The sequence below is a fragment of the Branchiostoma belcheri genome, unplaced genomic scaffold (assembly GCF_001625305.1).
Source record: "Branchiostoma belcheri isolate BF01 breed outbred unplaced genomic scaffold, Haploidv18h27 scaffold22, whole genome shotgun sequence".
NCBI lineage: Eukaryota > Metazoa > Chordata > Leptocardii > Amphioxiformes > Branchiostomatidae > Branchiostoma > Branchiostoma belcheri.
Window position 1 is genome coordinate 2,212,894 of NW_017803713.1, and position 14,747 is coordinate 2,227,640.

Sequence of the window (14,747 nt, forward strand, 5' to 3'; positions counted from 1 at the left end):
AAAAGACCTGACAGAATGAAGCTACAGCTAGCTTATCAGAGTTAATGAGGTAGCCTGTAGCTTACTCCTTCTTTCTTATTCACTTCCAGTTCTGTTTTCTTATCTGTACTTGTTCTATGCATATTACCTATTCACCTTCACTGAGTTGTTTGATGCTCTCTAAGGGAGATGAATGGTTTTGTTAATTAGAGATGATTAGAAGCATGTAATCTCAGACCACCATGGGCAAGACTCAAACTGAAGGTACAATGTAAGAAGCAACATCAATGACCTTCCACAGATGCTGCTGACCTTCTACAAGGGTCAATGGCCTCCAAGGTATCCCAAGGACTTCTTATTGACTGTCTTATCTTCTAGAAACAAAACTAGACAAGAAAGTCATCAACACAATCTTCATGGTTTTGCATGGGGTCAGGTTCTATCATTGTAACTGTCATAAGAAAGTGAACTAAGGGACTGTACGATATTTACCGGGGGGGAGGGCCGGTCGTCCGAGGGTAGCGTAAAAATTTTTTTCCTAGGCCCTCCCCCCAGGTCAAAAAAATTTTTCCTAGGCCCTCCCCCCGCCTCAAAAAAATTTTTCCTAGGCCCTCCCCTCCGGCGTGAATCATAGAGAGTGAAATTTCGTATGGGGAGGGCGAGATTTTGATTGAAAATTTCCCCGCATGAAGCGCCGAAGGCGCGAGCCATCGCGCCGCAAGCGCCACTAGAGCCCGAGTAGGCCCGGGCGCCCGGCTTTTGGGGGGGGGGGCATGTCCCCCCCGAAAAAATTTTGAATTTCAACCCATGTTTTGCATGTTGAGGGGCAAATTTGGCAGGACAAATTTCGCTGGTACATCGAGCTATAAATTTAAAGTCAGTAAGTGTAATCGAAATAATCCTCTATCTAGCCTACCTTTCGTCCACGAACTTCTTCCGCGTCAATTTTATTACAAACAGGGAAACAATATTGCCAAGTTACGTGTTGTTTTCAATTAACTTTGGAGGGACATAGATATAAATGTTAAACTAGAAAGGCCAATATTTGCTTTGGAGCAAATACAGCGATGGGTTCACCACATTTTACGACATGGCAGGGAAAGAATGGGAAACACAAGGGAAAACAATGATTTATATAACTATAATATGAAGTAAAATACAACTAAAACAACAGTTGGATAGCTATTCCCTACTTTATTGGTTAGGATTTTTAATTGCATAATGCAAACTGTTGATTTTCAAAATAAAAAAAAACGTACCATGCCCGGCATTCCAATGCTGGAGCAGGAAAGCTTGAAATACCTACCAAAACACTTGAATACAGACATACTGTCAGTATGGAAATGCTTCTGTGCAGGTGTTAATCAAGTTAAATCCCAACAGCCAATCAGCAAGAAGTATAGAGGAAAGCTGCATGCCTATTGGTTGATGCCCTGCATTCCATTGTGATGACTCATGCCCAAACGTGGTAAACAAGGCAAACTAACACAGTAATACATTTGCTATAACACAGCCAAAAAACTCAAATAAAACCATTCTAAAAGCCTGTATCACAATAATTTAAAAAACGCCTAGGGGTATTTGCCCACTGTACCTCCATACCAAATTTCAGGACCTTGGGCCCTAAAATGAAGAAGCTGAATCCATTTAAAAAATGGCAGGAGAAGAAGAAGGAGGAGAAGAAGAAACATCAGAAAAAGCAATATGGTTTCACCACACCACTTCGTGGTGTGGTGAACCCATAAATAGTCTTTGGTTAAAAAAAATACCAAATTAATCCGTCGACATCCGACATCCACGCCGAGAAGTTCGAGCGAGTTGCGAGGCGGGACCAGCGGGTCACCTTTGCCGACGCACGCACACCACTGGGAAGGGTGCGTTGAACGGCGAAAATTAATTTTCAAAATCTTCAGACAAGCCTTCCCTACATTTTTGATCGGTATCGTTTCGATTGCCGCGATTTTAATGCATGTAATTTGACTGTGTAGTCCAGTTTCGCCGATTCTGGCGAAAATGCAAGATTTTGAAGGGGACTGTGGGAGATTTGGGCGAATACATTATAATAATAGGGATGGATATTATTGGAACGTAAAATTCTGCCGATTCCAATGACCGGCTAATCGCTACGATATGTATGGGACAGACGTTTAATCATGTTTTGAACGTGTATAAAAACGTTGTAGAGTTAAAGGGATCTTGGAAAAAAATTTTTACCTAGGCCCTCCCCCAAATTAAAATATTTTTTCCTAGGTCCTCCCCCCGGCTCAAAATTTTTTTCCTAGGCCCTCCCCCCTCAGACGACCGGCCCTCCCCCCCTGGTAAATATCGTACAGTCCCTAAGGTGTGCGCCACATAATATATTGGCCACCAGAATCTTGGTACCTGCATAGACATGCTATTTCCAAAATGTCTTAGCAGACTTTTTCAGCAATGTCTTACGAAATGACACAGCATTGAAGTTGACTGTCATGTAACATCTATATCCATAATATCACCAGGGTCAATAATATCGCCACCTTGAGAAATAGTGTGCTTTAAGATAATTTTACTGCAACATACTTTTGGTATGCACTCCTGCACACCTCAAATGTACATACCTAGGGTATGTTGCAGTAAAAATCTCTTTCAGCACACTTTTTCTCAAGGTGGCGATATTATGGACCCTGGTGATATTATGGACACGGATGTTATGTACTGCCAAAAAAAAAAAAATACATGGGAACATACTTTTGTTTTTCATCCCATCTTCCTATCATCAATCATATAAACCATTGAATTTGCCCAATATGCTGCCAAAACCATAACAGGGGAGAGGATCTAGACTAACAAAATCAATATGCCAATGGGTGTTCTGTTCTGAACTGCCTGAAGAAATGTCACACCACTATTATCATAAACCCAGGCATTATTAACACCATGGCCTAGTTTAGGAATGATCCCATCAGTACAGATATAGAACTGAACAGCCTTGTTGGAGGTGATAGATCTCCTCATTTTAAGCGGATCAGAAAAGAAGGATGACATCTCCCCAGGTAGACTCCGCAGGACCCATGCTGATTTGTCTTTCACGTAGGCGACAGTCAAGAACTTTCTGTTTCACTTTCTGTTCAGTAATTAAAAAATGCTTCATTTGCAAGAATACATTATGCTGCAGTCTGCAGACCACAAACCAAATGTCCTCTACAGATCAGCTGTCAGCATAGAATTTGAACATCCAGTCTGAAGCATTTCTCAAGGTAATGCAGCCAAGTAATAACGACTTTTGACTTTACAAACCCCTGCAGAGTCTATTTCTCAGGGCCAACAATTTACGTGGGACCAGCACAACAGGCAATCAGCTTCTGTCCATGGTACAGCATGGTTGAATACCAGACTGATCGTTGTAATATTGGCAAAGTCTCCAGCATTCCTCTAATACAATTCGTGGGTAATTGTCCATGGCCTGGCATATAGCCAAAGAACATCATTCTTGCAGTGGCTTCTATTTTCCAGGAGACTTCCTCACAAGATTGTGTCAGGGTGGTAGGCAGAAACATGCATACTGCACATTCTTACTCAGTAGGAAATTAAATCAGATATTCAAGTTTTATGAGTGGATCAAATGCAGATCTGGGCCTGTGTACGGGGCATTAAGCCATCCAACCCACATCTGTTCAAAGGCTAGAGCCCATTACATAGAGTTGTGGTGAGCTACAATGTACATTGCACCATCAGTCAGTACAAAAAGTATAGTGGGGTTGGCCTATATAAAGAACAACAACTGCAGCTGACATTCTCACAGTCTGCTCTCTGACTACCCTTGGAACCAAACATGTGAAGGTGAGTGCTGAGAGCTTACGCATGCAGGCGAGTGTTACCCTGTCCCCGACTCAAGACCCCATCTATAATTTTGGGGCCCGGCAGATCTTGGCATCGAGTTCGGTTATTCACAAGTTTGGTTCCCAGGGTACTCTCTGACATACCTGTACTGCTACTAGTTCTAATATTTATAACACAGCCATATTGCCTAGGGTCACATCAATCTCTTTCCTTAGTTCTGTAACATGTATGAGTGTACATCAAGGAAAAGGACATAATGAAAATAGATTGGGGTCCTTGATAACAAAAACTGAATCTGACTATAACCCAGGATTTCCCTCCCTGGCACTGTGTTTACCAAGGACAGACTTTAAGGTCAAACTTTTTTCATGTTGATCTTCTTGTCCAGCATTATCTTTTGAATCCAATAACCTACAAATCAAATTGGTGTGGCCTAAAGGAGAATTTGGCAGTCTTTTATTACAGGCAGACAACAAAATGCAGCATCCAATCAAACGACTGCTCAAATGTAACATTAACTGTACATGCAATCTGTGATACCTGCAATGATCTCAGGGTTGTATTGATAAATACTTTGGTAAGCCTCATGATAGGATGACATCAAGGCACTCCCATTTGACAATGTTTGCAATCAATGCAACAGATGAAGGTAGTGGCTCCAAAAATAAGCATAAGCCAGAGTGAAATTGACCGGTGCATTCAGAAATCCATGGCTAGCCTCATTGATATGCATCAGCAATATACAAAGTAAGAAAAGGAGGACAGCCAATGTTAGATAAGAGGTTTGGTGGATAAATTATTCTGCAGTATTGATTTTCAGGTTGCAAATGACCTGAACATGGAAATGCAGGACTGGAATGTACTTTAATGATGACACAAAATCCACCTCATTTTCTACACAAGATAAATAATAGCCTTGTGACAAAGACTGTACATACACTTAGATGTAGACAACAAGATAGCATCCAGAACTGTGGTTAACTTTTCTTGTATCACCTTTCTATGAAATACTGTTAGAGACTTTCTGTGGAATTACTTCCAAGTTTGAAATGCAACATTAATAGAAGAAAGAGGCTGATATCCAGTGGGAAAGGTTTTGGGGGACAGCAGCTGATGTCAGATAAGAGTCGGGATGTGGAAGGATTCTGTAGTATTGATCTTGGAGCTGCAGATGAGCTCAGGCAGTGTGGAAATTAATGTTGAATGGCAGGAGCAGAGTTTTGTTACAGTCCCTATAGAGGAGTTGGGTTTAATCAATAGTGCATATGCCTGCAATGTTCACTGCCAAAAGGAGGATGGTCTCAATGCTGTTGTGTGAAATTCTTTGGGTCCTTAAAAATGTTTCAAGGCACCTAGTAACTCAATCCCTGCTGCTTTCCAATTGCAAGCTCACGCTGTTCTCCCCCGCAAAAAATGAATACATGTTTATGGGCCATAAACTACAATTATGTATATTTTGTAGAATAGTAACACATCCATTACACATTTCAGTGTGGATGAATCCTAAGGACAATATTACATATACCCACCAATATTGCTGTGATAATTTTAATAGTGATATTTACTCATGTCAGTGTTCAAACATCCTTCACAGATGCCATACAAACTCAGTATAGCTACATACAAATAGCTTGAGAACCAAAATAGCCAACCAACATACCTAAAAATATATGCTTTCAAAGTCAGTACTCAGTCAATCTGCTGGTTAAACTTAGCATATCATATTTAGAGATTTTCATTTGTTTGGGTATTCCATCAAGAGCTATCATTGCAAAATGTGTATAGAAAAATAATCATTTTAGTCCTTTTCGGAATTGAATCATGTAATGAACCAGTTCCCATGCCTTTCAAGGTCATTAAAAATACACCCAAGTGGGTTGTAATGAACAATCCTTTACCAACAACAAAAAATTTAAGGCCTCATTGGAGTTACAGCACTCTTTCTCCTCGCATTAGCAAATCCAATCTCATTTAGAATGCTCATCAATTCTATGTTAAAGCCCCGTCTAATGCACATGCAAGCAATTCTAATACAGATGTACGTGAGTTTGATCACCCATGGCAAGAATGTACTGTGCTGGATCGATGGGAGATCACCACTGACAACAAATGGTATTCTGCCTTCTATCTCAACAAAATACGTTACATTGATGACCTAGAGAGGCCTTGAGTAGGGCAAGGTCACCTGCTTTGTCCAAGGTCATGTAAGTTTTAAACAATAGTTGCTAGGCAAAAACAAAACCTGCGGGGTTCCCTTAGCTTGAAGCACTTTCATCCTAGAAGATTAAGTACATGTTCTAGTATCACTTCAGAACAATGACTCTCAGAATAACTATAATATTCATACAATAAAGTAAAACATGGCCTCAGAGAATGATTTTGCAAGAATAAAGCACTTTCCCATGTAGCCATCAGGTACAACTAACATATCCTAGCAAAAGTTACTCATGTTGCCAGGAGCAGCCACATTAGCAGTTGGGTAATAACTACAGCTGCATAGACAGTCTACTTGGATTCAATAAAAACAGCCTTGGAGCAACTCTCGAATTTGAATAACTGTTTTCACTTTCTATTTGACTGATTTTCTTTTCACTTTGGCTGACATACAGGTTTTATCGGCTTGGCTTGCTGTTGGCAGTTGTGTGGCAATGAACCACAAATACCTTTAAGCTACATATAAAGAAAAATGGATAAAACTAGACTATACAGCAACATGCTTGACTGATTTTTGTTCAAATTTACACCATATTTGCCAGAGAGCAACAATTTCTTCAAGGAACATGACATTGTATTGCTATATGCATGCTGACAACAGTAAGCAATTTCTGGTATCATATGTGCATTGCAGAATCGAGAGACCTTTACAATGTTTGACAGCAGCAGTCAATTTCAATAAGTTTCAGCAACAATTCTCTCAAAATCATTTTATAACCTGCCACCAACACAAAGTTAGGCATCTTCAAGAGAGAAAATAAGGCAAGAACATCTGACAAGACTTAAAGTTTGAGAGTAACTAGTCAAAACCACTATGACAAATGAAGGGAACATATTTATGATAAACTTCCCCACACAAGTAGACACACCAGTTTTGATAATTCGTATCATTTATAAACTTATTCGACAATTTCTTCGGTGCTGTAAAATAGAAGATAGTTGGTACTCATTTCACTGTGGAAAGTTAATATATGGTTGATAGATATCATTGATAGATAAAGAAAGAATGATATTTGTTTGTTTTTACCTGTTGCCTGTCCCTCTGAGCTGGGTCATTCTGGCCAGGTGGACATGCTGGTTTATCCATGCCCACAGAGGAGATGAATAGTGCTGGGGATGACATAACCCTGCAGAAACAGGTTACCACCATAGTGTTAGAGTACAGCAGTGCCATCTATCAACATTGCCTGAAACTGCACTTCAAATTACTCTACATGCTTTATACAGTACATGTATTTCATAGTTAAAATCACCTTTATCAAGTTTTGACAAACATACAAGACGAACAGTTAAAATCCCTAGGTCAATCCCTTACCAATATGAGTTAAGGAACTCACGGGATGCAAGGTAAGTATGCGAGCGTTGGACTAACTGGACGCAGAAACTGCAGTCTATGTATGTAGTCTATGGAATAAATATATGGTATATGACAATACTGGTACTTTACTGGTAATGACAGTCAGGATCTTACTGTTTCATGGTGGGTGACAGCCAGACTGCACTGACGGGTGCCACCATCTCCCGTATGAATGCCGACTGCCGGTCAAAATTCTTGAACTGGTTACTGATGAGCATGAGGGACTCAGACAGTGAGGTTTTCTCCATCTGTGTCAATGAAGGCTCTTCAGCTAGAAGCTTCTTCACATAACCATACAGAAGATCAAACGATGCCTGTGGAACCACAGAAAAATGAATACTCAGTCTAAAATTATCCATAACTACAAGTTACAATATTACCAACCAAGAAATTAACTAACTAAAGGTGTTAAATCCCAATCTCTCTTGTAAGGTCTATTGTAATGTCATATCAATCTAATTTGTTGCTTGTCTGATAAAACATAAATGCTGAACTGCAACAGAGTCAGTGGCAAAGGTGTACACAGTTTGTACTCAATCAGCCAGTGGATACAGTCAGATGCAAGTTTTCCTCTTAGCTCTCTGCTTTTGTCTTGGTCTAAATTTTATTTTAAAAGAATCAATGAAACAAACTAGTGTGCCTTTAGTAACATACTAGTGAGCAGACTGACCAGAAGTATGTCTGGACTGTCCCTGCATATCCTGAGGAGGGCAGAGCAGGCATGGCGGCGCACGTTTTGAACTCCTCGGCTGCGCATGGTGGCCTGTACGACAACAGCAACAACCATGACACGTACAACAGCCATCACCACATATGAGGTCCAACAACAACCCATCAAAAATTTAACAACAACCCATACAAAGTTCAGCAATTACAACATTGTGGTAACAACAATCTAAAAGCATATACATGTATAACAGATTCACAAACTTTAGACATACAAAAGGATCGAAAAACCTACATTCGTCTGTTCAGGAAGAGAAAACACCACTGCAGCAAATATCTGGAACACAACGAGTGCTGAGTCATAAGTTTGTAAACCAACAAACCATGATGATAAGATAATACAAATGAAAAGTTTGAAATAACACTGTTGGTATAGGTAATTATAAGCCCACCTTCTGTAGTACTATGGGCAGTATGGTGTCAATGGTGTCAGTCCAAATGGAAACAGGGTGGAGACACAAGTCAGCACACAAGACAGGATTAGGGGGTCCTGTGCAAAACAAAGCAACAAACCATTGTTGATAAGGAAAGGTTTGTACAGGTAGTGTACTAGTATTTGCAGTCATGTAATGCTGTGTCCACCATTTTGGTGGGTTAAACTTAACTTTGGGTTAGAGGGATGCACTAAGTATATCCCTGTTGATCTGCTTCAACATACCTGCTTTTTGTTCCTGCATACTGTATTTTTAGATTTGTTTTTTTATAAATCAATGTTTTTGTGTCTGGAAAGACTAGTTACTAGCTTAGACAAATAATAAAATTGGATAGTAAAGTTCTGTAAATTTATAGACACATACCTTAGGACTGTACCCTAAGACATCTTCTAAGAGAGACACTCCTTCAGGAATAACAAGCTGTGCAGAACAAGGAAAAAACTCATTTTAGTAAGTATATTCTGTTAGAAGAGAATATAACAGAATATAGAAATCTAAATGGAATAACAGTGTACCATTATACATGTAGTACAAACAACAAGGATGTAGACACTTAGAAGTCCTACATCTTAACTTATGAAATTCACATCATTTCAAACAATTATTAAACTACATGCCAACACATCCTCTTAGATGGACCTACTTGAACAGCATTCAGCTTTACTATCTTGTTGACAACAGCTTCCATGTAACAGGTCAGACCGTCCCATCTCACAAATGAGGGGGAGGTCAGGTTGCAGTATCCCTGGCCAGTTGCAGTGGCATCACTGGAGTTGATAGGGGAGGCCATGAGCTGGCGGATACACTGGTCTGTGTAATGGAACGCCACCTTTGGCATGAGGCCGGTACACAACCGCACGGTCTCCACAATTTGGGCACGGAATGCTGGAGGAATGAGACAAAGAAATAAAGATGACAGGTACTCCAGCAAGAGCAATCCTCATGTACTCATGTACATGTACATGGACTGCTGATTACTAACAATTCATCTGTACAAGATGTTGTTGACCACTACCACTACATACATGTATGTTACCACTATGACACAGAAGTTCATGTACATGTGTGTATAAGGCTATATAAGCATCAATTGTTGCCAGTACTATACAGTTAAAAATTCTGGCAACCTCTAGATTTTTAAACGAAAAGTATTTCACACTGGTGTCAAAGGCAAATGAAAGTTGCTGCTGACCTGCGAAGAACGAGTTGAACTCATCATCGCTGTCGAAGTCGACCTGGGAGTATGTACAGCTGGGGGAGTTGGAGAGTGAAGGGAAGCCGGTCTGTGAACAGAAATTATAAACACATTATTGAGCACTGTGGAACTGTGAAACAGCACATACCGGTAGCTCAGTAGGAGACATCTAAGATGATAAAACAATTTTACTAGAATTGAACATGGAGATTTTCTACCCCATATAATAAAATGCTGAGAAAACTGCAAGCTTATGTGGACTGTAGTATATATATTGTGTATAGTGTAACTTCAATCAGTGCCATTATTGTACATGCTTATTAGAAACATATCAAAAAGGCTCTTTTTGTACTTTCCCAAGGATAAAAATTCCTGCCAATTACAACATCATGAGTTTCCTACCTTGACAACATTAATGGTGGCCTGTTGAAGGACTTTAGGGACGAACTCGAGAAAAACAGAGTCCTTGGAGATGTGCTCATGTCTGAGGAATGCTGCCCACAGGCCCTGAGTCAGGGAGGACAGGCTCTGGGGAAAAGAGAAAGCCTGGTAAGGAGACTGTTCAGACAAGTTTTCACTTATGGGGGCAAAATTGTAATAAAATAATAATATACAGTGTGTACAGAGGAACACAGTAGCAGGGCAAGTTATACCAGGTCCTGTTGAACAATACAGTCATGGTACAGTCACATATACAAAGTAACATATAAATATAACATCAATGCATTTGTCTTCTATCAAGAAATTTTGTCCATTTTCAAACACTGGTTCTCCTGCAGTTTTCAGTACCTTACTGCATACCTACCTGGCTGTTGTGTGCTGTGAAGGACAGGATGGCTGACAGGTACTTGCTGAAGTTTGCTGGACAGCCCACTCCCAGGCCAGTTGGACCCTGTACAAGGAAACAGGACAACAGCAATGGAAACTTAAAAACTATTCTAATACAAATGCCTCAAATCAAAAAAATTCCATGTCTCTCAAGCCATTCACAACAGAAAGTCACCAATACAAAATGAATGTTACTGACCCAGAGGGTCCCCAGCTGCTGCCCCAGGCCGACCAGCAGCTGACACAGGCGCTTCAGGAACAGGTAATGCTGCTCATTCTGCAGGGCTTCTCTGTCTGCAGAGCTGTAACATGCGAACACAGTTTGGGTCATATGGGCTTAATGTATGGTCATATGTCACATTATACTGACATATTGGAACATCTAGTCTTGCAACCTAAATGGTCTACCACTGCAGCACGCTGGTATGGTCCTTGAATGTTTTTTTCTATAATAATTAAACAATGCTAATAAACTGGTCAACATCTCATTTGTAAACATCCTTAGTTCATTACCTTGCAGCTGATAGAATGGTATCCATGGCTCCATCGTTGAACAACAGTAATAGGGGTTTTCTCTCTTCAGTTCTACCCTGAAAACATATGTAAGGAAGTTATGGGCATTGTGGCAAATCAATAAATAAACAAGCCAGCAAACATTCAAAATATTACATAAAATATTCTTAAGTAGATAACAATGGTACAAACCCTTCTGTTGACCAGGAGAAGTAAACACTCAGCGGCGTGCAGTTGGAACTCCCGTTGCCCCAGTAACAAGCAAAGTGACTCCACCAGCTTCCCATCGTTAGCAAACACATGGGACACCGACACCCACTCCACGTACCCGCACAGTGTCTTGAGAACAGCCTGCGCCACACGGCAGTGGCACTGAGCCTGCCAATGGAGAATGATGAGGGAGGGATACTATCAGGTGCCAGAATACCAGAAAATCTACAAATCTGCAAATTATAAACCCAGAGTGCCGAGGCCAATGTAACTAATATATGGTGCTCATTGGGTTTTGGCAATAGAAATTTTCCTCTGGCGCACTTATTTTGTGCATTCCATGTCAACTTCAGAGAATATTTTCTTGGCTATATATGCAACAAATTATTATGAAGCACAGAAAATACTAGTATTATAAAAGTCATGATATTACCTTGACTTTCTCTGCTTCCCCAAGACTGCGAGCCTATAAAAGAAACACAGTCAGTTTAAAAGCTTGTGTTAAACAAATTTTTACTTCTCGGCCATGGTCATACAATCTGAGGCTGAAATTACAACATACAACACACATGACATGTACAGGATATTTCACAGAGCCCCCTCTCACCAGCTGATGGTACTGCATGGTGTGAGTCTGCAGGGTGGTAGTGAAGAAGGTAAACAGCTCCCCCATGTGGGCCGTCAGACACTGCAGGATGTCCTTCCTGCGCTGAGTTGGCAAATTCTGGAAAGCTACGATGTCCTCCACCAACCGCAGGAAGATTAGCAGTACCAGCTCTGTCTGTGTCTCCTGTGTAGCCAAAAGAGGGGGAAGTTTAACTTCCACTATGTACCACAAAACTTCTCACAGCATACCATTCCAGTTCTGTTTAAGTCATTCCACGGAACAAATGTTATAGAAATATAGGAACTTGCAGGCCAAACTCTGCTCTTTAGAAGTCCAGTTCATGAGGACTTACCCCCAGTGCAGCCACCCTGCTGAGCTCCTCCATCATAGTAGGCCAGTGCTGCGGCCATTCTCTCTTGATCAACTCCACAACAATCTTGGACAGCGCATCCTTGATGTACGGCTGCTCAGTTAAGATATTTTCCACTCCCTGTGATGATTGTGATTTAAAAAATTGTTCCCCTCAAAAAAGTAAGTCTTTTAAAGAAAGGAAAACATTTTACATGCTGGATTTAAGTGTTTACAAATTCTTTTATAATTTATTCATCTATTTAATTTAGCTTCATGACAAGAATGTGCCAGCCACATGGTGTTATGATCTTTCTTCAAAATTTCAAAAATTGTGCAATAATAAGTACCTGGTAACTGATATTCAGTGTTACAAAAACGAGCCATTTTGATATGTGTATGATACTTGACTTAATGACTGCTGTCTACACTAATGACCCTTACTTTGACTATGGCTTATTGCCAACTGTTCCCCTTCTGGCTTATATCATGTCATAATGACATCATTAAGGGTTCTTACCTCTGCCATCATTTTCAGCACAGTGTCCTTAAACTGAACCTTCTCTGGCGGCTGCCAGGAATTCCAGCGAAATCTGGAAAAATATTTTACTTGAGTTAGAAAATTTGCAGCAAATTCTAATTTTTTTTGTTTTAACAATTTAATGAACTACTAAGTACTAAATGACCTATCATATTGTATAACATACATGTGAAGCATAATGAGTCATGACTACTGTAGAAATCTTATCAATATTTCCACATCCCAATGATACATCCCATACTGCTGTAAGAAAATGTTATAATGTATTTGTGATCTTTTTAAGGGGCAGAGACCTATCACATTAAGTTAAAGTTGATGTATGTTTGTTTTACAAGGTTTCTAGTTGAGATGTGTAGATGAAAAGTTTCTATGTCTAATGACATATCTAATGTTACATTTCAAATCTATTAATAAACTTCTACCTGTAACGTTACTAGTATTAGTTATTAGTTATCTGACCAGACCAAGACCACTTGTTTGCTTACTTAGCACAGTGTTCCAGTAGCTGGAGCCCAAAGTGTCTGATGACAGGATTGTTGTTTTTTTGTGCCAGCTGCAGACCACAAGCTGCGCAGTGTGGAGAGTGTTCCTTAAAGTTTTCGCAGAGCTGGAACAAAGAAGATGTGTGTGTTCACTCAACTTTTATTGTTCTCACTACATTTGTACAAATATTGTTGGCAGGGACATTTTGTCATTTTGTAGCAGTGATGCTAATTACTACTGCCAAACTACTCCAGAACCTCAAATAGCAGGAAACGTTATCAGTGGTTAAAAATCTTACTAGTAATGATATGTAAGCTGCAACTCCATCAGTAACAACTTTCTATTTTCATGACAAAATCTGAGGTCAACATGTATCACCAAGTTATGGTGACAGTTAAAACAAGAATGATCACAAATGATGTCTACTAACAAATGATTCTATACCAGTTAGTAAAGTTAGAAAATATAATCATTGATTATGTTAAAAATGCAAAGATTCTAAATAATCTACTGTCCACAAAATCGGACAGCACTCTCTAGCATCTTTGTCATAATCTGCATCATAAAGCATTTTGTGTGATATATGCTCTTCATGAGCAGGTTTTCTTGAAAGTTTATGAATATGATTATGGATGAATGCCTAAGTTCAAATATGTAATATGATAGGAACAGAATACAACACCCAGTGTGGCAACAGTACAGAGAGATGGCTGTTAACTCCAAAGGATGTGGCACAATGTGGATGAACAACAGCCCACAATGCACATACAGTATAATATATGCAGTGTCATATCACACATCCATATCCATGCTGTACGTTTCCATTTTCTTTCAACATACCAAAACGATACATGGATACAAAATTACCAAAATCCTGTTATCTCTTGATAGTGTTGAGATTTTACGAAGACTACGGTTTCCAATAAGTCTATTTCTTGTGCAAGGTCTTATGCGCATTTGCTAATTACTTAACAATAGAAGCATTGCACCAAATAAAAATGGATTGCACCATTTTCCTTGGTAACAAAAAGTTAATAATAAGTTTAGCACGGCTATCAACTTTTTTGCAACATGATAGAGGTTCTTTGATAAGAAAAGACTGACAAAATGGATTTTACAAATTAAATAAACAACAGCAACTGCATCATTATGACTTTTATCTCATTGCCCCCTTCACGTGAGAGTAAATGATAGCGTATAGTGGAGCATGAGGTAGGGAGGGACACTTTACCTGATACGCTTCTTGCCGCTGTTGTGAAGCAGACATGGGGCTCATGGCGACTTCTACTGCCCCGATAAGCTGCTGGACTAGTGCCGCGAGTTCTTGCTCCATTTTTTCTTCGCTATAGGTCGCCGTAGTAAGGCGAAAACGTCCAAAATGTCATTGAATTTGAGACATGCTTCTCCATCGGCCACGCTCGCATCCTCTTCATGCGGGTCAAAGGTGAAAGTTTGCGAACTTTGGGTTGGTATAAAAGAAGGATATCAAAGGT

The 14,747-nt window shown here is 39.9% G+C and overlaps 1 protein-coding gene across 1 annotated transcript in view; it reads right to left on the bottom strand.

The window, feature by feature from the left end:
- The window catches only part of LOC109470248 (exportin-5-like), a 17,539-nt gene extending 2,832 nt beyond the window's left edge, over positions 1-14,707 (bottom strand). Inside the window, exons 1-19 of the mRNA XM_019769110.1 lie at positions 14,486-14,707; positions 13,257-13,378; positions 12,751-12,823; positions 12,235-12,372; positions 11,883-12,065; positions 11,709-11,741; positions 11,258-11,443; positions 11,066-11,142; positions 10,752-10,854; positions 10,530-10,616; positions 10,127-10,252; positions 9,722-9,812; positions 9,173-9,414; positions 8,893-8,949; positions 8,488-8,585; positions 8,331-8,372; positions 8,040-8,132; positions 7,484-7,683; positions 7,040-7,139 (exon numbers count right to left, since the gene is read on the bottom strand). Coding sequence (XP_019624669.1) covers positions 8,499-8,585; positions 8,893-8,949; positions 9,173-9,414; positions 9,722-9,812; positions 10,127-10,252; positions 10,530-10,616; positions 10,752-10,854; positions 11,066-11,142; positions 11,258-11,443; positions 11,709-11,741; positions 11,883-12,065; positions 12,235-12,372; positions 12,751-12,823; positions 13,257-13,378; positions 14,486-14,587 — 1,707 coding nt within the window. The 5' untranslated portion in view covers positions 14,588-14,707 and the 3' untranslated portion in view covers positions 7,040-7,139; positions 7,484-7,683; positions 8,040-8,132; positions 8,331-8,372; positions 8,488-8,498. The remainder of the gene's footprint in view (positions 1-7,039; positions 7,140-7,483; positions 7,684-8,039; positions 8,133-8,330; positions 8,373-8,487; positions 8,586-8,892; positions 8,950-9,172; positions 9,415-9,721; positions 9,813-10,126; positions 10,253-10,529; positions 10,617-10,751; positions 10,855-11,065; positions 11,143-11,257; positions 11,444-11,708; positions 11,742-11,882; positions 12,066-12,234; positions 12,373-12,750; positions 12,824-13,256; positions 13,379-14,485) is intronic.
- Positions 14,708-14,747: the final 40 nt, after the last annotated feature.